Raw genomic sequence first — 20524 nt, 5'->3', positions numbered from 1 at the left:
GTTAGGACTCCATGCTTCCACTGCAGGGAGCACAGGCTTGGTCCCTGATTGGGGAACTAAGATCCGATGTGCTGTGCAGTGTGACCAAAAAAAAAAGAAAGAAAGAAAGAAAGAAAGACCCTTAAGAAAAAAAAGCAAGTGGTTATGGACACTGACAAGGAGAGGGCCTGAGCGGCAACCTTACAGTGCAGTCTCTGTGATGTAAACAGCTGCAGAGAAAAAAGAGAATAAGCGGTTAACTTTCCACTTGACTCATTCCTGTCTTTGTTGATAAAGTATTGCAAAATAGTCATATTTATATCTCTTTCCCAGTCAAATACAACTACAAGCTTCTGGTCCTGCTCCAGAAAGCAGTATTATTTGACATGGGTTGGGGGTGTCGGTATGGGCACCTACAGTATCAGGAACAGTTCTATGATCTATCTAAACGCTCCTATTCTGTATCTGTTATAGTCAGTCCCTGGAAATGCAAACTTTGTTTCATTATTTGAATTTTGGTTCCACCTCTTCAGAATACAGGCTTCCCAGGTGGCACAGTGATAAAGATTGCCACCTGCCAATGCAGGAGACACAGGAGACATGGATTTGATCCCTGGGTTGGGAAGAACCCTTGGAGGAGGTCATGGCAACCCACTCCAGTATTCTTGCCTGGGAAATAAGAGGAGCCTGGCGGGCTACAGTCCATAGGGTCACAGAGAGTCAGACATGACTAAAGTGACTGAGCACTTCTTCAGAATTGGACTTAAATGTTCTTGACATGTCAGTGGAACTCAAAAGAATGTTCCCTTAGAGTTGTCAGTTATACCAATTCTGACGTCAATGGTCTCTCCTAAATTCTGAGCCTAGATGACCTGGAAGCTTGAGAGAGATAACAATTGTGGACATAGAGGAAAAAGGATGGAGGGTGGTAGTTTTTTGTATTTTGAGAAACTAAGACTTGCACAGATGCCAAGAGAGAATTTCCTGGATCAAATTATGTTTGGTCCAGCTATGTTGAGTCCCAAAGAATCTGCCAACTAGGAGACCCATGGTGCTTGAGAGTCTTTCTGAATACTCAGAAGGGGTCAATAGCAGTTTCATGGATTATCAGGTTCTAAGAACTCATCCCATCTGTGTTTGGCTCTCATGGTATCAGCTGGTTTTCTAAGATGGTTCAGAGATGGTTGATACAATATGAACAAATGAGTCTGTCTCCTAAAAGACTGTTTGCTCTCTTTAGGGTCCCTACATTTAGGCTGGCAATGTGCTAACCTCTTTGTTTCTATATTTGCTTTTTTTCTCTAAAGGAAATTTGTGGCATCGCAGACATCATGAAGATGAAGCAAAATATGATGATCCTCCAACTCCATCAGGATCTCAACTATAATCCTGGAAAGCTGGAAGAACTGACAACATTTAGAATTCTACTGAAAACTCTTGAAACCTCAATACAGGCTAGACTAAATTATTTCAGAACAAACATGAGCACCACCAAGAAAGATCCTCCAATTCTTTACACTAATACATTTTTGTCTGGACTCAATCAGGTCTCCTTAGAGGTTTACATTTTCTCATTGGCCAAAGATTCTTGTTCCGAGTTGTCTTGTTCAGTTCTCTTCGTGCATCTTGAGCAACTACAATATTTAATTGAGATATGCTTTTTGTGAATGGCCTGGGATCTGCAAAGGATTCAAGGGAGTTCACTTTTTCAGGGAGTTGGGGAATGTTTTTCTCTGACTGGCAGAAAAACTGCTGATGCTAGGGAATGAATGAAAGAAATACTCTCAGGGAGGTGAGGAGAGGGGTCAGGAAAGCCAGGTGTGGTGGTATTTCTCCCCCAATCCCTGCCAATTGCAACTTGTAACTTCAGGAGGTCTCTACTAGTTGACTTATTAAAATGAGAACTAGGTCATGGGGGCTTGTGCAGTTGCCTGTTACAATGGCCATGTGAGATCTTTTCTTGTGGTGACTGCTCTCTCTGCAAAACCTTTCTGCTTTTCCATGTGCGCATGTATGTCTTTGCACATGTCCAGGTGGTGCTCTGGTGGCTGGGTGGGCCACCCATTGGTTGGAACTCACCCCTATGGCAACCATACAGGCTCCCCTCCTACTGCCTTCATCCTAGCCTGCATGCCTCCATGGAGTGTTTTGCTGCATTCTTGCTGGATTTTTTAACTAAATGTTTTGCTGCTGTGCTGCAGTATAGTTATATATAGAGACATATAAAGATGTATATATATAAATATATATATATATTTTTAAGAACTGAAAATACAACTCGACCTCTAAATGACCCTATAATTAATTGTGCTAACCCAGGAATCCCTCCCCACCCCCACTACCCTACACACACACATATGCCTCTACCAACTGCCCTAGTTCTTGGTGGAGCTCCTAAACTTTTGGTGCATTTTCAGCGTCTCAGAAGTGGCTGGGATCTACCTATGGCCCAGCTGATTCCGACGCCCCCTTAAAATTCTGAGCCAGGCCACAGAAAGGGGAACAAAAACATCAATGCCCTAGAGAAGGGGGCTAAGCTGGCATGCTGCCTTTTTGCTCTATCTGTCCTGGACTCGACATCAGCAACTGCCCCAACCTATGCTGTCCCCTCACCCAAGAAACTATATGGAGCAACGAGGCCTTGAGCTCTCTGACTTAGATGTCTGAGCAAAGGACTGCCTGACAATCAAGCCACAGCCTAGGCCCTTCCCCACAAGCTCCATCTTGGTCTGCTGTTGGTTAAGTCCCCAAATCACCTTTGAATCTCCCTTCTTGCTCCTTTCCCTTGAGTACCAGAGGGAAATTCAAAGTGATCAGAGAGAACAAGGGCCTGGGAAAGTGGAGGCTAAAAGCTTCTGCTTCTCCCATGGTTCTTCTTCCAAATTTCTCAAGAAAACAAACCAGGCCAAAATTGCTCCAAATCCCAATTAGCATTTTTTTTTTTGAATGCCTGTGCCCAATCAGGCAAATCTAATCAAACTCCAGTATTTCCCCAGTGATTTCCTCTAGTCTGCCTTGTATCCCCACCCACCTTCAATTTATACCTTTAGGTAAATGTCCCTTCCCATTTACAACAGAAAGCCAGGAAACTGGCCTCTCCCCACTTCTCAGACAAACTTAGCGTGCTCAGTTACCTGACTCAGTCCACTGGCTGGTTCATCGAGGTGCACAATCCAACTCTAAGCACTGGTTCTCAACTCTGGAATTCCACCAGCCTAGCCCACTTAAACCAGCCACCTGTGTTCCACCTCTGCAGGGGTGAGGAGAAACATACTAACAAGGGGATAGTCCCCAGATGTCTGATTGCTGTGCCAAACAAAGAAAAAAGTCTTAGCTCTACAACTAGTTAAGAAAGTTAATGGAAAAACATTGAGAGAAAACATTTAAGACTTAATTAAGCATCAGAATATGTTAACTTACTGTATGTATTTAAGTGGGGAATGTGCTGTTCCTGTGTATTTGGCTTTCTCTGCATTACTCTTTCTTCCCAGGAGGAGGTATTCGATCAAATCAGTAAGGCCACAGTTGTTGCAGCCCAACTTGACTCCTCCGTGGCTGCACATTAACAGCTGCACACTAACAGCTGCACACATGCTCACTCACAGAGTTGGGAACCAAGTTGCATTTTTTTCTCAGAAGAGTCAAATGAGTAAATTTAAGGAAACAAAAGAAAGTCCTGGGAGAGGGTAGCTTTTACTTGGCAGTGCCTAAGCAGAGCTGTGTCTTGTAATTATTTTTTAATCACCGGTGACAGTAAACTGTAATAGTACTCCATCTATTGTGCTTACTTTGCTGACTTACTACATGTCTTTGTATGTTGTAATACTACTCTTGCTCTGTTGTATCGCCTGGATTCTGTTTCACTCACCCTGTCCTCCCAGCCTGATTCAGAATGATATTGAATAAAACCACTAGGATTGGAAGCTGGAGTCAAGTCACGGAGCAGAATTGATAGGCCATGAGACATAGGAGCAGATGTGGCTAGCTAAATCACTTGGTTACCTCCTACACTGCTTAGTTACCAGTTGTTTTCCCAAAAAGGGAGACAGTTCTGCTGAGCACTTGTTCTTGCTCATACTAGCTTGAAAACAAAACAAGAAGTGGTTATCTCTTTTTCAAGGGAGTTGGCTCAGCCTGTGGAAGCATAAGCTCCTTTCAGGACTTCATGGTTAACTTCTTGCAGTAATATAGTTGTTCAGGTGGTGGGGCCAGACACCAAATATCCATCTCAATTCTGTTCAAAGTTGCCATCAAGAGCCAAAGTTCTGGGATTTGATTGCATCTTTCTGGCACTTTCTGATGGACTGATTGAGTGGGCAATTCCTAGTAAGAAGAACTAGTGGGGAAGCAGAATGCCAGTAGATTTGGACTGCCATCAACTGCTTTTGGTGTCAACAATACAGGAGGTCAGCGGCTATCAGTCCCTTCACCAAAAAGAGGCCTGTGTTGTGTCCAAAGGAACAAGGGAAGAATAAGGAAGACATTTTCAACTTAATAACTTAGGTTAAAGGTTGAGCAGAAGCAATAGTTGGGGTCAACGTTATCTTCCCTTGAGACACAAGTAGAAGAATTTTTGTTTCATAAGAAGTAGAAAATAATACCAAGGCAACCAAACTCATTAGCACCATTCCATCCTTGTAAAGGATCTTGATTGGTTTTATGGTTTGTGGAACTGCATCTGTCTATTTGTCTAATCTTTAATCTATGTTGTATTCTATTTGTTGTTTTGATTCCTCAAAGGCCCCTGCAAATAAGCAGCGGGGCCAGGGGCTTGTTGGGGGGAGGAAACTGGGGTAGTTATGGGGTAATGCAAAAAAGCAGAAAGTAAAGGTCTACAAAGTGTGCCTATTCCTCCTCCCCACAAAATGGAACACCAGTATTCAAAGTTAATAAAGTTTTGCTTCTTAAAGTATTTTAATAAATGGATAAGCATAATTAACACCAATATCTCATCATTTACCTCAGGATTGGAGGAGTTGAATGGTGGTGGAAATGGGGAGTGGGCTGGGGTGGTCATCCAAGCTCTAAATAAGCCACATGCATGTAGGAAATGGCATGTGGCAGTGGGGGTGGGATGGGGACAGCAGCAGCACAAACCAAGATTCTCCGTCAGGGTGATCATAACACTAAAAGGGCTGCCTCAAAAAGTTCTAAAACCTAAAACAACTCAGGACAAACTTGTGGGGAAATATACCTGCTACCATATTTCTTCTAGAAGCCAGTTCTCTGCAGAATCCAGATTCCAATGAAATGAATTAGGTTACAGGGGAGGTGAAGTGAGGTAGAGGAGTACAGCCCAGATTGCTAACTAGATGCATAAATGCAAAAAGTAACTAGAAAAACTCTCGACAATACAGTGTACTCCCCTCAACTGACCACACATCACATACTCCTCTCCCCTCCAGAAGGGTTGGAGTGGGAAGGATTGTTCTTGTCAGATGCAAAGTTGGCTAGGCCTCGGATCAAAAGTGGTTCAGTATATTTTTGAGATTAATCCTTTGTCTGTTTCCTCATTTGTTATTATTTTCTCCCAATCTGAGGGCTGTCTTTTCACCTTACTTATAGTTTCCTTTGTTGTGCAAAAGCTTTTAATTTTCATTAAGTCCCATTTGTTTATTTTTGCTTTTATTTCCAATATTCTGGGAGGTGGGTCATAGAAGATCTTGCTGTGATTTATGTCGGAGAGTGTTTTGCCTATGTTCTCCTCTAGGAGTTTTATAGTTTCTGGTCTTACATTTAGATCTTTAATCCATTTTGAGTTTATTTTTGTGTATGGTGTTAGGAAGTGTTCTAGTTTCATTCTTTTACAAGTGGTTAACCAGTTTTCCCAGCACCACTTGTTAAAGAGATTGTCTTTTTTCCATTGTATATCCTTGCCTCCTTTGTCAAAGATAAGCTGTCCATAGGTTCGTGGATTTATCTCTGGGCTTTCTATTCTGTTCCATTGATCTATATTTCTGTCTTTGTGCCAGTACCATACTGTCTTGATGACTGTGGCTTTGTAGTAGAGTCTGAAGTCAGGCAGGTTGATTCCTCCAGTTCCATTCTTCTTTCTCAAGATTACTTTGGCTATTCGAGGTTTTTTGTATTTCCATACAAATTGTGAAATTATTTGTTCTAATTCTGTGAAAAATACCGTTGGTAGCTTGATAGGGATTGCATTGAATCTATAGATTGCTTTGGGTAGAATAGCCATTTTGACAATATTGATTCTTCCAATCCATGAACACGGTATGTTTCTCCAACTGTTTGTGTCCTCTTTGATTTCTTTCATCAGTGTTGGTAGCTTGATAGGGATTGCATTGAATCTATAGATTGCTTTGGGTAGAATAGCCATTTTGACAATATTGATTCTTCCAATCCATGAACACGGTATGTTTCTCCAACTGTTTGTGTCCTCTTTGATTTCTTTCATCAGCAACTCCTGAAGCTCAATTCCAGAAAAATAAACGACCCAATCAAAAAATGGGCCAAAGAACTAAACAGACATTTCTCCAAAGAAGACATACAGATGGCTAACAAACACATGAAAAGATGCTCAACATCACTCATCATCAGAGAAATGCAAATCAAAACCACAATGAGGTACCATTACACGCCAGTCAGGATGGCTGCTATCCAAAAGTCTACAAGCAATAAATGCTGGAGAGGGTGTGGAGAAAAGGGAACCCTCTTACACTGTTGGTGGGAATGCAAACTAGTACAGCCACTATGGAAAACAGTGTGGAGATTTCTTAAAAAACTGGAAATAGAACTGCCATATGACCCAGCAATACCACTTCTGGGCATACACACTGAGGAATCCAGATCTGAAAGAGACACGTGCACCCCAATGTTCATCGCAGCACTGTTTATAATAGCCAGGACATGGAAGCAACCTAGATGCCCATCAGCAGATGAATGGATAAGGAAGCTGTGGTACATATACACCATGGAATATTACTCAGCCGTTAAAAAGAATTCATTTGAATCAGTTCTAATGAGATGGATGAAACTGGAGCCCATTATACAGAGTGAAGTAAGTCAGAAAGATAAAGAACATTACAGTATACTAACACATATATACGGAATTTAGATAGATGGTGGCGATAACCCTATATGCAAAACAGAAAAAGAGACACAGAAATACAGAACAGACTTTTGAACTCTGGGGGAGAACGTGAGGGTGGGATGTTTTGAAAGAACAGCATGTATATTATCTATGGTGAAACGGACCACCAGCCCAGGTGGGATACATGAGTCAGGTGCTCGGGCCTGGTGCACTGGGAGGACCCTGAGGAGTCGGGTGGAGAGGGAGGTGGGAGGGGGGATCGGGATGGGGAATACATGTAACTGTATGGCTGATTCATGTCAATGTATGACAAAACCCACTGAAAAAAAAAAAAAAAAAAAAAAAAAAAAAGTGGTTCAGTTTCTGCCCAACAGTGACACTGGGAGAATCAGTTATTAGTCACATTTAATAGAGGCAACTGAGGCTATACTAGACCAGGATTCCACAAAATGCTATACCAGCATTTCTCACCACATAAGAATGGATATTCTAAATCCTCAACTTTCCAGTACTACTATCTCTTGTGTGCTGCTGTGCTTAGTCGCTCAGTCATGTCTGACTCTTTGCAACCCCATGGACTGTAGCCTGCCAGGCTCCTCTGTCCATGGATATTCTCCAGGCATGAATAATGGGGTGGGTTGCCATGCCTTCCTCCAGGAGATCTTTCCAACCCAGGGATTGAACCCAGGTCTCCCGCATTGCAGGCAAATTCTTTACCATCTGAGCCAAAAAATCTGTCTCTTACTTAGAGACAAAACAGTTGTGACCTTTAGGACCATACATCAGTCGCTCCATAAAAACGATATTCTTATGTTTTATGAGGGAAACAGCCCTGTTACTGAGGAGCTACCACCAGGGTGGGCCCTGTAATTCATGCTAAAAAGTTTACACTACATCCTATAAACCTAGTAAAGTACCATCAGAATTGAATTTTACCTGTTTTTTTAATTATCACACAATAGAATTGCTTTTTTATCTTTTGGTGTATAATTTGGTGAACTTTAACACATGTATATAATCATGTAACCACCATCAGTATCAGGATACAGAAGTTTCCACTACCCCATAAATCTCCTTCATATAATTCCATTAAATTAATTAATTTAGGGTGTGCTGGATCTTCGTCACTGCACATGGGCTTCCCCTAGTTGTGGCGAGCAGGTCTACCCTCCAGTTGTGGTACAAGGGCTTCTCATTGCACCAACTTCTCCTGTTGCTGAGTATAGGCTCTAGGTTGTGTGGGCTTCAATAGTTGCAGCATGTAAGCTCAGTAGTTGTGGCACACAGGCTTAGTTGCTTTATGGCCTGTGGAATCTTCCTGGACCACAGATATAATCTGTGTCCCCTGCATTGGCAGGCAGATTCTTTACTACACCACCAGGAAGTCCTGTATAATTCCTTTAAGGTAACTTAACCTTACCTCTAACCACTTATCTATTTGCCATCCTTACAGTTTAGTCCATTCAAGAATGTCATAGAATATGTAACCGTTTGAGACAAGCTTCTTTAACTCAGCATAATGCCTTTCAGAGTCCTTCAAGTTGTTATACGATCAACAGCTTGTTCCTTTTTATTGCTGAATAGCATTCCATTATATTGCTCTACTAGTTTCTTTATCCATTTAGTCACTGAAGGACTTTTAGTTTGTTTCCAGTTTTAGGCAATTATTAATAAAGATGTTATAAACATGTATATCCAGGTTATTGTCTCCACTTCTCTAGGATAAATACCCAGGAGTATGATTGATGGATTATATGATAAATGCATGTTTAACCTGATCAGAAACTTCCAAACTGTTTTTCAGAATGGCTGTACCATTTTGCATACAAAAAAGCAATGCTTGAAAGTTTCACTTCCTACACATTCTCACCAGCTCTTGATATTCAGTCATTTTTATTTTAGCCATTCTAACAGGTGTTCAGTGGCACCCATTCATAGCATTTCCCTAATAGCTAATGATGTTGAATATCTTTTCATGTGCTTATTGGTCATATTCAAGTTTTCTTTGGTGAAATAGCTGCTAAAATTATTTTCCCTCTTTATAACTGTGTTTTTCATTTACTCATTATTGAATTTTCAGAATTCTTTATATATCCTGGATCCAAGTTCTTTTTCAGATATATGATTTCCAAATATCTCCTGCCAGTTCATAGTTTGTCTTTTCATCCTCTCAACAATATATTTCAAAGGAAAACTTTTTACATTTTTATAAAAAGAACAATTCATAATTTTTTTCTTCTATGGACAGTACTTTATTGTCATATCTAAAAAACCAACTCAGTGGTTTTTAACCAGGGGTTACTTTGTCCCCAGGGACATTGGGCAATGTCTAGATACATTTTTGGCTGTCATGAATTAGGGTTTCTCATGGGTAAAGGCTGGAGATGGTGCTAAATATCTCACATGCATGTATTGCTTAGTTGCTCAGTCATGTCCAACTCTTTGCAACCCCATGGACGGTAGCCTGCCAGGCTCCTCTGTCCATGGGGATACTCCGGGCAAGAATACTAGGGTGGGTTGCCATGCCCTCCTCCAAGGGATCTTCCAGAACCTGGGATCCAATCCATGTCTCTTATGTCTCCTGCATTTGCAGGTGGCTTCTTTACTACTAGCACCACCTGGGAAACCCAAATATCCTACAATGCACAGCAACATTTCCCTGACAAAAAATTGTCAGGCCAAAAATGTCAGTGGTGCTGCTGCTCAGAAACCCAAATTTAACTCCAGGTCACAAAAATTTTCCTTTATACTGATTTCTAAAGGTTTCATAGTTTTATGTTTTAGTTTTAAATCGATGACTCATTTTGAGCTCATTTTTTGTATAATGAATGATGTTTAGGTGAAGGTTCATCATTTAGCATATGGATGTTCAATTGCTCCAACACCATGTAGTAAAAAAGACTGCAATTATCACAGAACTGTTTTTTGCACCTTTCTCAAAAATCAAATAGTCATAATTGTGTGGGTCTAATTCTGGGATGTCTGTTACATTGTCTTGCCTCTCTCTTTCCCAACTGTGGTTGCTGTTCAGTCACTAAGTCATGTCTGACTCTTTGTGACCCCATGGACTGAAGCATGCCAAGCTCCTCTGTCCTCCACTGTCTCTCAGAGTTTGCTCAAATTCATGTTCGTTAAGTCAGTGATGCTATCTAACCATCTCTTCTACTGCCACCCTTTTTGCCTTCAATCTTTTTCAGCATCATGGTCTTTTCCAATGAGTTGTTTCCTCAAATCAGATGGCCAAAATATTGGAATTTCAGCTTCAATATCAGTCCTTCCAATGGATTCATGGTTGATTTCCTTTAGGATTGACTGGTTTGATCTTTTTTTTAATTTCTTCTACTTATTAATTGCCTGGGTTTATTTCTTTATTATCAAAGGATAATTGCTTTACAGAATTTTGTTTTCTGTCAAACCTCAACATGAATCAGCCATCAGTTCAGTTCAGTCACTCAGTCATGTCTGACGCCTTGCAACCCCATGGACTTCAGCATGCCAGGCCTCCCTGTTCATCACCAACTCCCGGAGTTTACCCAAACTCATGTCCATTGAGTCGGTGATGCCATCCAACCATCACATCCTCTGTTGTCCCCTTCTCCTCCCGCACTCAATCAGCCATAAGCATACAAATCCCCTCCCTTTTGAACCTCCCTCCCATCTCCCTCCCCATCCCACTCCTCTCGGTTGATACAGAGCCCCTGTTTGAGTTTCCCAAGCCATATAGTAAATTCCAGTTGGCTATCTCTTTTGCATATGGTAATTTAAGTTCCCATGTTACTCTTTCCACACACCTCACCATCTCCTCCCCTCTCCCCATGTTCATAAGTCTATTCTCTAGGTCTGTTTCTCCATTTGTTGCCCTGTAAATAAATTCTTCAGTATCATTTTCCTAGATTCCATATATATGCGTTAGAATATGATATTTATCTTTCTCTTTCTGACTTACTTCCTCCGTATAATAGGTTCTAGGTTCATCCACCTCTTTAGAACTGACTCAAATGTGTTCCTTTTTATGGCTGACTAATATTTCATTGTGTATATGTACAACAAGTTCTTTATCCACTCATCTGTCGATGGGTATCTAGCTTGCTTCCATGCTCTACATATTGTAAATAGTGATGCAATGAACAATGGGATACAAGTGTCTCTTTCTTTTTGGTTTCCTCAGGAGTGGGATTGCTGGGTCATATAGTGATTTTATTCCTAGCTTTTTAAGGAATCTCCATACCCTCTTCCATAGTGGCTATATCAATTTGCATTCCCACCAACAGTGCAAGAGCATTCCCTTTTCTTTACACCCTCTCCAGCATGTATTGTTTGTAGACTTTTGATGAGGGTCATTCTAACCGGTGTGAGGTGATATCTCATTGTAGTTTAGATTTGCATTTCTCTAATAATGATTGATGTTGAGCAGCTTTTCATGTGTTTATTAGCCATCTGTATGTCTTCTTTGGAGAAATGTTTAGGTTTTTCTCACTTGTTGACTGGGTTGTTTGTTTTTCAGGTACTGAGTTATATGAGCTGCTTGTATATTTTGGAAATTAATCTTTTGTCAGGTGTTTCATTTGCTTTTATTTTCTCCCATTCTGATTGTTATCTTTTCACCTTGCTTATAGTTTCCTTTGCTGTGCAAAAGTTTTTAAGTTTAATCAGGTCCTACTTGCTTACTTTTGTTTTTATTTCCATTACTCTAGGAGGTGGGTCATAGAGGATCTTGTTTTAATTTATGTCGTCAAGTGTTCTGCCTGTTTTCCTCTAAGAGTTTTATAGTTTCTGGTCTTACATTTAGGTCTTTAATCCATTTTGAGTTTATCTTTGTTTATGGTGTTAGGAAGTGTTCTAATTTCATTGTTTTACATGGAGCTGTCCAGTTTTCCCAGCACCATTTATTGAAGAGGCTGTCTTTGCCCCATTGTATATTCTTGCCTCCTTTGTAAAAAATAAGTTACCCATAGGTGCATGGGTTTATTTCTGGGCTTTCTGTCTTGTTCCATTGGTCTATATTTCTGTTTTTGTGCCAGTACCATACTGTCTTAATGACTGTATCTTTGTAGTGTAATCTGAAGTCAGGAAGGTTGATTCCTCCAGTTCCATTCTTCTTTCTCAAGACTGCTTTGGCCATTCGGGGTCTTTTGTGTTTCCATATGAATTGTGAATTTTTGTATTCTATTACTGTGGAAAATGACATTGGTAATTTGATAGGGATCACATTGAATCTGTAGATTGCATTTGGTAGTATAGTCATTTTCACAATGTTGATTCTTCTTACCCAGGAACATGGAATATCTCTCCATCTGTTTATGTTGTCTTTGATTTCTTTCATTAGTGTCTTATAATTTTATGTGTACAGTTCTTTTCTCTCCTTAGGTAAGTTTATTCCTAGATATTTAATTCTTTTTCTTGCAATGGTGAATAGGATTGATTCCTTAATTTCTCTTTCTGATTTTTTATTGTTAGTGTATAGAAATGCAAGTGATTTCTGTGTATTGATTTTGTATCCTGCAACTTTGCTAAATTCATTGATTCGCTCTAGTGATTTTCTGATACTATCTTTAGGGTTTTCTATGTATAGTATCATGTCATCTGCAAACAGTGAGAGCTTTACTTCCTCTTTTCCAATCTGGATTCCTTTTTCCTTTTTCTTCTCTGATTGCTGTAGCTAGGACATCCAGACTATGTTGAATAATAGTGGCAACAGTGGACATCCTCGTCATTTTCCTGATCTTAGAGAGAATGCTTTCAGTCTTTCACCACTGAGAATAATGTTTGCTGTAGACTTAGCATATATGACCTCTAATATATTGAGGTAGGTTCCTTCTATGACCATTTTTTGGAAGAGCTTTAATAATAAATGGGTGCTGAATTTTGTCAAAGGCTTTTTCTGCATCTATTGAGATTATCATATGGTTTTTATCTTTCAGTTTGTTAATTTGGTGTATCCCATCAATTGATTTGCATATATTAAAGAGTCCTTGCATCCCTGAAATAAACCCAATTTGATCATGGTATATGAGCTTTTTGATGTGTTGCTGAATTCTGTTTGCTAAAATTTTGTTGAGGATTTTTGCATCTATGTTCATCACTGATATTGCCTGTAGTTTTCTTTGTGTTGTCTTTGAATGGTTTTGGTATCAGAATGATGGTGGCCTTGGAGAATGAGTTTGGAAGTGTTCTTTCCTCTGCAATATTTGAAAGCATTTTAGAAGGATAGGCATTAGCTCTTCTCTAAATGTTTGACAGAATTCTTCTTTGAAGCCATCTGGTCCTGGACGTTTGTTTTTGGGAGATTTTTTTTTATCACAGCTTCAATTTCAGTGCTTGTAATTGGGTTGTTCATAATTTCTACTCCTTCCTGGTTCAGTCTTGGAAGATTGAACTTTTCTAAGCATCTGTCCATTTCTTCCAGGTTATCTATTTTATTGCCATATAGTTGTTCATAATAGTCTCTTAAAATCCATGGTATTTCTGCATTGTCTGTTGTAACCTCTCCTTTTTCATTTCTAATTTTGTTGACTTGATTCTTCTTTTTTTCTTGATGAGTCTGGCTAAAGGTTTGTCAATTTTGTTTATCTTCTCAAAAAGCCAGCTTTTAGTTTTATTAGTTTTTACTATTGTTTCTTTAATTTCTTTTTAATTTATTTCTGCTTGGATCTTTATGATTTTTTTCCTTCTGCTAATTTTGAGGGATTTTTGTTCTTTTTCCATTTGTTTGAGGCATAAAGTTAGGTTGTCTATTCGATATTTTTCTTGTTTCTTGAGGTACGATTGTATTGCTATAAATTTCCCTCTTAGGACTGCTTTTGCTGCATCTCATAGGTTTTGAGTTGTCGTGTTTTCATTGCCATTTGTGTCTAGAAATGTTTTTATTTCCCTGATTTCTTCAGTAATCTGTTAGTTACTTAGAATCATGTTGTTTAATCTCCATGTGTTTGTGTTTCTTACAATCTTTTTCTTGTAATTGATATCTAGTCTCACAGCATTGCAGTCAGAGATTTCAGGTTTCTTAAATTTACTGAGGTTTGATTTGTGACCCAAGATGTAGTCTATCCTGGAAAATGTTCCATGTGCACTTGAAAAGAAAGTGTGTTCTTCTGCATTTGGATGGAATGTCCTGAAGATATCAATGTGATCCATCTCATATAATGTATCATTTAAGACATTTGTTTCCTTATTAATTTTCTGTTTTGATGAACTGTCCATTGATGTGAATGGGGTGTTAAAGTCTTCTACTACTATTGTGTTACTGTCAGTTTCTCCTTTTATGTCTGTTACTGTTTGTCTTATGTATTGAGGTGCTCCTATGTTGGATGCATAGATATTTACAATTGTTATGTCTTTCTCGTGGATTGATCCCTTAATCATTATGTAGTGTGATACTCTTCATTTTAAGGTCTATTTTGTCTGATATGAGAATTGCTACTCCAGCTTTCTTTTGCTTCCCATTTGCATGGAATATATTTTTCCATCCTCTCACTTTCAGTCTATATGCATCTTGAGGTCTGAAGTGGGTATCTTGTAGACAACATATATATGGGTCTTGTTTTTGTACCCATTCAGCCAGTCTTTGTCTTTTGGTGGGAGCATTTAATCCATTTACATTTAAAGTAATTATTGATATATATGTTCCTATTGCCATTTTCTTAATTGTTTGGGGTTGATTTTGTACATCTTTTTTCTTCTCTTGTATTTCTTGACTATATAAGTCCCTTTAACATTTGTTGTAGAGTTAGTTTGGTGCTACTATATTCTCTTAACTTTTGCTTGTCTGAAAATCTTTTTATTTCTCCATCAATTTTGAATGAGTTCCTTGCCAGGTACAGTAATCTTGGTTTTATATTTTTCCCTTTCAGTACTTTAAATATATCCTGCCATTCCTTTCTGGCCTGCAGAGTTTCTGCTGAAAGATCAGCTGTTAAGTGTGTGGGGTTTCCCTTGTATGTTACTTGTTGCGTCTCCCTTGCTACTTTTAATATTGTTTCTTTGTGTTTAATCTTTTTTAGTTTAATTACTATGTGCCTTGGGGCATTTTTTCTGGGTTTATCCTGTATGGGACTCTTTGTGCCTCTTAGGCTTGGTTGACTATTTTCTTTTCCATGTTGGGGAAATTTTCAACTCTAATCTCCTCAAAAATTTTTCTCATACCCTTTCTTTTTCTCTTCTTCTGGGACAACTATAATTCAAATGTTGGTGTGTCTGATATTGTCCCAGAGGTCTCTGAGACTATCCTCAGTTCTTTTCATTCTTTTCACTTTATTCTGCTCTTCAGAAGTTATTTCCACCATTTTACCTTTCAGCTCACTGATTCGTTTTTCTACTTTAGATATTGTTATTGATTCCTTCTAGAGTATTTTTAATTTCAGTAATTGTGTTGTTTGTCTCTGCATGTTTATTTTTTAATTCTTCTAAGTCTTTGTTAATTGATTCTTGCATTTTCTCCATTTTTTAAAGGTTTTGATCTTTACTATCATTATTCTGAATTCTTTTTCAGGTAGTTTGCCTATTTCCTGTTCATTTATTTGGACTTCTGCATTTCTAGTTCCTTCATTTGTATTGTATTTCTCTGCCTTTTCATTTTTTTTTAACTTATTGTATTTGAGGTCTACTTTTCACAGGCTTCAAGAAAAGTTGAATTCTTTCCTTGAAGAAGGTTGAATTCTTTCTTTCTTTTGGTTTCTTCCCTCTTAAGTTTGGTCCAGCAGTTTGTGTAAGCTTCATATAGGGTGAGATTTGTGCTGAGTTTTTGTTTGCTTGTTTTTCCTCTGATGGGTAAGGCTGAGTGAGGTGATAATCCTGTCTGCTAATGATTGGGTTTGTATTTTTGTTTTGTTTGTTGTTTAGATGAGGCTTCCTGCACAGGGTACTACTGGTGGTTGGGTGATGCTGGGACTTGTATTCAAGGGATTTCGTTTGTGTGAGTTCTGACTATGTGATACTCCCTAGGGTTCATTCTCTGGTAGTCTAGGGTCTTGGAGTCAGTGCTCCCACTCCAAAGGCTCAGGGCTTGATCTCTGAGGCGTGCAAGCTAATAAGTAGCAAGCACAGAAGGGAGGTAAGTCACCAATAGGTCACCCCTGTTCACTGTGCCAAGATGAATTGTGTCAATTCTCTGACTCCTTCCTTTAACCTTGATGGGTAACAGCTGGACTATAGGAAGTAATGATATTTGCAACTCAGGTTTTGGAGAGTACACAACATGCTCCAGGGCCACACTGTGAAGTCATGGGGTGGGAGAAGTGGAGAGAGAGAGAGAACTCAGACAGAATCTGCGGCTCTGCCTTTGTTAGGGTCCAAGGTTGGGGTGCTTAGGGTTTTGCAGGTTCACACTGTCAAGAGGAAGAAATTTTTCCTCCACCATTGTAGATTCTTCTGGCTAGTTTCAGGAAACGGAGATGCAGGTGGGCTCTCAAAGTTAGGTCTATAGGGTATGGGCAGTCAGGTATTTAAAAGAGGCATTTCTTTGAAAACTTCAGGAGACATCCAATCCCTGGGGTCACAAAGATCGTCTGGAGAAGGAAATGGCAACCTACTTCACCATTCTTGACTGGGAAATCCCGTGGACAGAGGAGCCTGGCCAGCTACAGACCATGCAGTCTTAAAAGACAGGACTTAGCGACTAGGTTCTTGAAGGTTCCACAGCTAACTGCTATACGGTTTAATCCATGCAAATCTTTACACGGTAAGTGCTGTATGAGTTATCTATTTTTTATTATAATGTATTTTTGCATTGCTTACATAATTTAAAAGTAAAGAATATGTTTGTGATGCATTAATAACTCCCTGAACCCAACTGCCTGCAAAGCATAAGGGTCATTTATTACAACCCCTCCATTCCAAAAGCCCAGCACGATGTCCAGCAGTTAACGGCTTTGTTGTGAACACATGCTGCGGAGATGAACCTGCCGATTCTCACCACTCCCCACACCCTAGCAAGATCCTAAAATCAACATTCACCACACCATGCTAGTCCTCCCTCAGACAGCACTCCACAAACTGGAGAACAATTATACCAAAGAAGTTCTTGCACTGTAATAAAAGTTTCAGGGTCAATAACAGATTTCCCACCGTGGGGGTCCAGCAAAGGGACTGAGAATCCCCAGGGAATATGACTTTGAAGGCCAGTGGGATTTGATTACAGAACTTCCACAGGACTGGGGAAAAAGATGCTTGGAGGGCACAAACAAAACCTCATGCATACCAGGACCCAAGAGAAAGGAGCAGTGACCCCACAGGAGACTGAGCCAGACTGGCCTGTGAGTGTCCAGGAGTCTCCGACAGAGGCGTGGGTTGACAGTGGCCTTCTGTGGGGTCAGGGACACTGAATACAACAGTGCTGGCATAAGTCCTTTTAAGGGAGGTCGCCATTAACAAATACCCCTACCAAAGTTTGGCCTCAGACCAAACAACAGGAAGGGAAGACAGCCCCACCCATCAACAGAAAATTGTATTAAAGATTTACTGAGCATGGCCCCACCCATCAGAGCAAGACCCACATTCCTCCACAGCCAGTCCCTCCCATCAGGAAGTTTCTACAAGCCTCTTATCCTTATTCATCAGAGGCCAGACAGAATGCAAACCACATATCACAGAAAACTAACGAAACTGATCACTTGGATCATAGCCTTGTCTAACTCAATGAAACTATGACCATGCCATGTAGGGCCACCCAAGACGGACAGGTCACGGTGGAGAGTTCTGACACAACATCGTCTACTGGAGAAGGGAATGGCAAGCCACTTTAGTATTCTTGCCTTGAGAACCCCATGAATAGAATGAAAAGGCAAAAAGATATGACACTGAAAGATGAATTCCCCAGGTCAGTAGGTGCTCAATATGCTGCTGGGAGAAAAGTGAAGAAATAACTCTGGAAAGAATGAAAAGATATAGCCAAAGCTTGTGGATATGACTGGTGATGGAAGTAAGTCCAATGCTGTAAAGAACAATATTACATAGGAATCTGGAATGTTAGGTCCATAAATCAAGGTAATTTGGAAGTGGTCAATCAGAGGTGGCAAGAGTGAACATCGACATTTTAGAAATCACTGAAATAAAATGGACTGGAATGGGAGAATTTAATTCAGATGACCATTATATATACTACTGTGGGCAAGAATCCCTTAGAAGAAATGGAGTAGCCCTCATAGTCAATAAAAGAGTCCAAAATGCAGTACTTGGGTGCAGTCTCAAAAATGACAGAATGATCTCTGTTTGTTTCCAAGGCAAATCATCAACATCACAGTAATCCAAATCTATGCCCCAACCACTAATGCTGAAGAAGCTGAAGTTGAACCATTCTATGATGACCTACAAGACGTTCTAGAACTAACACCAAAAAAAAGATGTCCTTTTAACCATAGGGAACAGGAAAAAGAAGGAAGTCAAAAGATACCTAGAGTAACAGACAAGTTTGGCCTTACAGAATGAAGCAGGGCAAAGGCTAACAGAGTTTTGTCAAGAGAATGCACTGGTAATAGAAAACACCCTCTTCCAAGAATAAAAGAGATGACTCTACACGTGGACATCATCAGATGGTCAACACTGAAATCAGACTGATTATATTCTTTGCAGCCGAAGATGGAGAAGCTCTATACAGTCAGCAAAACAAGACCAGGAGCTGACTGTGGTTCAGATCATGAACTCCTTATTGCAAAATTCAGATTTAAATTGAAGAAAGTATGGAAAACCACTAGACGATTCAGGTATGAACTAAATCATATCCCTTAATATTATACAGTGGAAGTGAAAAATAGATTTAAGCGATTAGATCTGATAGGGTGCCTGAAGAAATATGGACAGAGGTTTGAAACACTGTACAGGAAGCAGTGATCAAAACCATCCTCAAGAAGAAGAAATGCAAAAAGGCAAAATGGTTGTCTGAGTAGGTCTTACAAATAGTTGAGAAAAGAGAAGCTAAAGGCAAATGAAAAAAGGAAAGATAGACCCATCTGAATGCAGAGTTCCAAAGAATAGCAAGGAGAGATAAGAAAGACTTCCTCAGTGATCAATGCAAAGAAATAGAGGAAGACAATAGAATGGGAAAGACTAGACATCTCTTCAAAAAAATTAGAGATACCAAGGTAACACTTCATGCAAAGATGGGCTCAATAAAGGACAGAAATGGTATGGACCTAACAGAAGCAGAAGATATTAAGAAGAGGTGGCAAGAATACACAGAAGAACTATACAAAAAAATCTTCATGATGAAGATAACCACGATGGTGTGATCACTTACCTAGAGCCAGACATCCTGGAGTTCGAAGTCAAGTGGGCCTAAGGAAGCATCACTACAAACAAAGCTAATGGAGGTGATGGAATTCCAGATGAGCTATTTCAAATTCTAAAAGTTGATGCTATTAAAGTCCTGCATTCAATATGCCAGCAAATTTGGAAAACTCAGCAGTGGCCACAGGACTAGGAAAGGTCAGTTTTCATTCCAATCCCAAAGAAAGGCAATGCCAAAGAATGCCCAAACTACTGCACAATTGCACTCATCTCACATGCTAGCAAAGTAACGCTCAAAATTCTCCAAGCCAGGCTTCAGCAGTACGTGAACCAAGAATTTCCAGATGTTCAAGTTGGATTTAGAAAAGGCAGAGGAACCAGAGATCAAAATGCCAACATCCGCTGGATCATAGAAAAAGCAAGAGAGTTCCAGAAAAACTTCTACTTCTGCTTTATTGACTATGCCAAAGCCTTTGACTGTGTGGATCACAACAATCTGTAGAAAATTCTTCAAGAGATTGGAAAACAAGACCACCTTACCTGCCTCCTGAGAAATGTGTATGCAGGTCAGGAAGCAACAGTTAGAATCAAACATGGAACAATGTTTCAAATTGGGAAAGGAGTACATCAAGGATGTATATTGTCACCTTGCTTATTTAATTTACATGCAGAGGACATCAAGTGAAATGCCAGACTGGATGAAGCACAAGCTGGAATCAAGATTGCCCAGAGAAATATCAAAAACCTCAGATATGCAGATGCCACCACCCTTATGGCAGAAAGCCAAGAGGAACTAAAGAGCCTCTTGATGATAGTGAAAGAGAAGAGTTTTTCTGGCTTAAAACTCAAAATTGAAAAAAAAACAAAGTCATGGCATCCAGTCCCATAACTTCATGGCAAACAGATGGAAAAACAGTGGAAACCGTGACAAACTTTATTTTCTTGGGCTCCAAAATCACTGCAGATGGTGACTGCAGCCTTGAAATTAAAAGATGTTTGCTCCTTGGAAGAAAATCTATGGCCAACCTAGACAGCATATTAAAAAGCAGAGACATTACTTTATTGACAAAGGTCCACCTAGTCAAAGCTATGATTTTTCCAGTAGTCATGTATGGATGTGAGAGAGGGTCAAAGAATATAATAAAAACCTGAGCACCAAAGAATTGATGCTTTTAAACTGTGGCATTGGAGAAGACTCTTGAGAGTCCCTTGGACTTCAAGCACATCGAACCAGTCAATCCTAAAGGAAATCAGTCCTGAATATTCATTGGAAGG

The 20524-nt window shown here is 39.7% G+C and overlaps 1 protein-coding gene across 1 annotated transcript in view; it reads left to right on the top strand.

Moving 5' to 3' along the window:
- Positions 1-4766, top strand: part of DGKK (diacylglycerol kinase kappa) — a 173016-nt gene extending 168250 nt beyond the window's left edge. The window contains exon 28 of the mRNA XM_065915452.1: positions 1287-4766. Coding sequence (XP_065771524.1) covers positions 1287-1366 — 80 coding nt within the window. The 3' untranslated portion in view covers positions 1367-4766. The remainder of the gene's footprint in view (positions 1-1286) is intronic.
- The last annotated feature ends 15758 nt before the right edge of the window (positions 4767-20524 follow it).

The sequence above is a fragment of the Muntiacus reevesi genome, chromosome X, assembly GCF_963930625.1.
Source record: "Muntiacus reevesi chromosome X, mMunRee1.1, whole genome shotgun sequence".
Classification (NCBI taxonomy): domain Eukaryota; kingdom Metazoa; phylum Chordata; class Mammalia; order Artiodactyla; family Cervidae; genus Muntiacus; species Muntiacus reevesi.
This window is presented reverse-complemented; position numbering and strand designations above follow the sequence as displayed.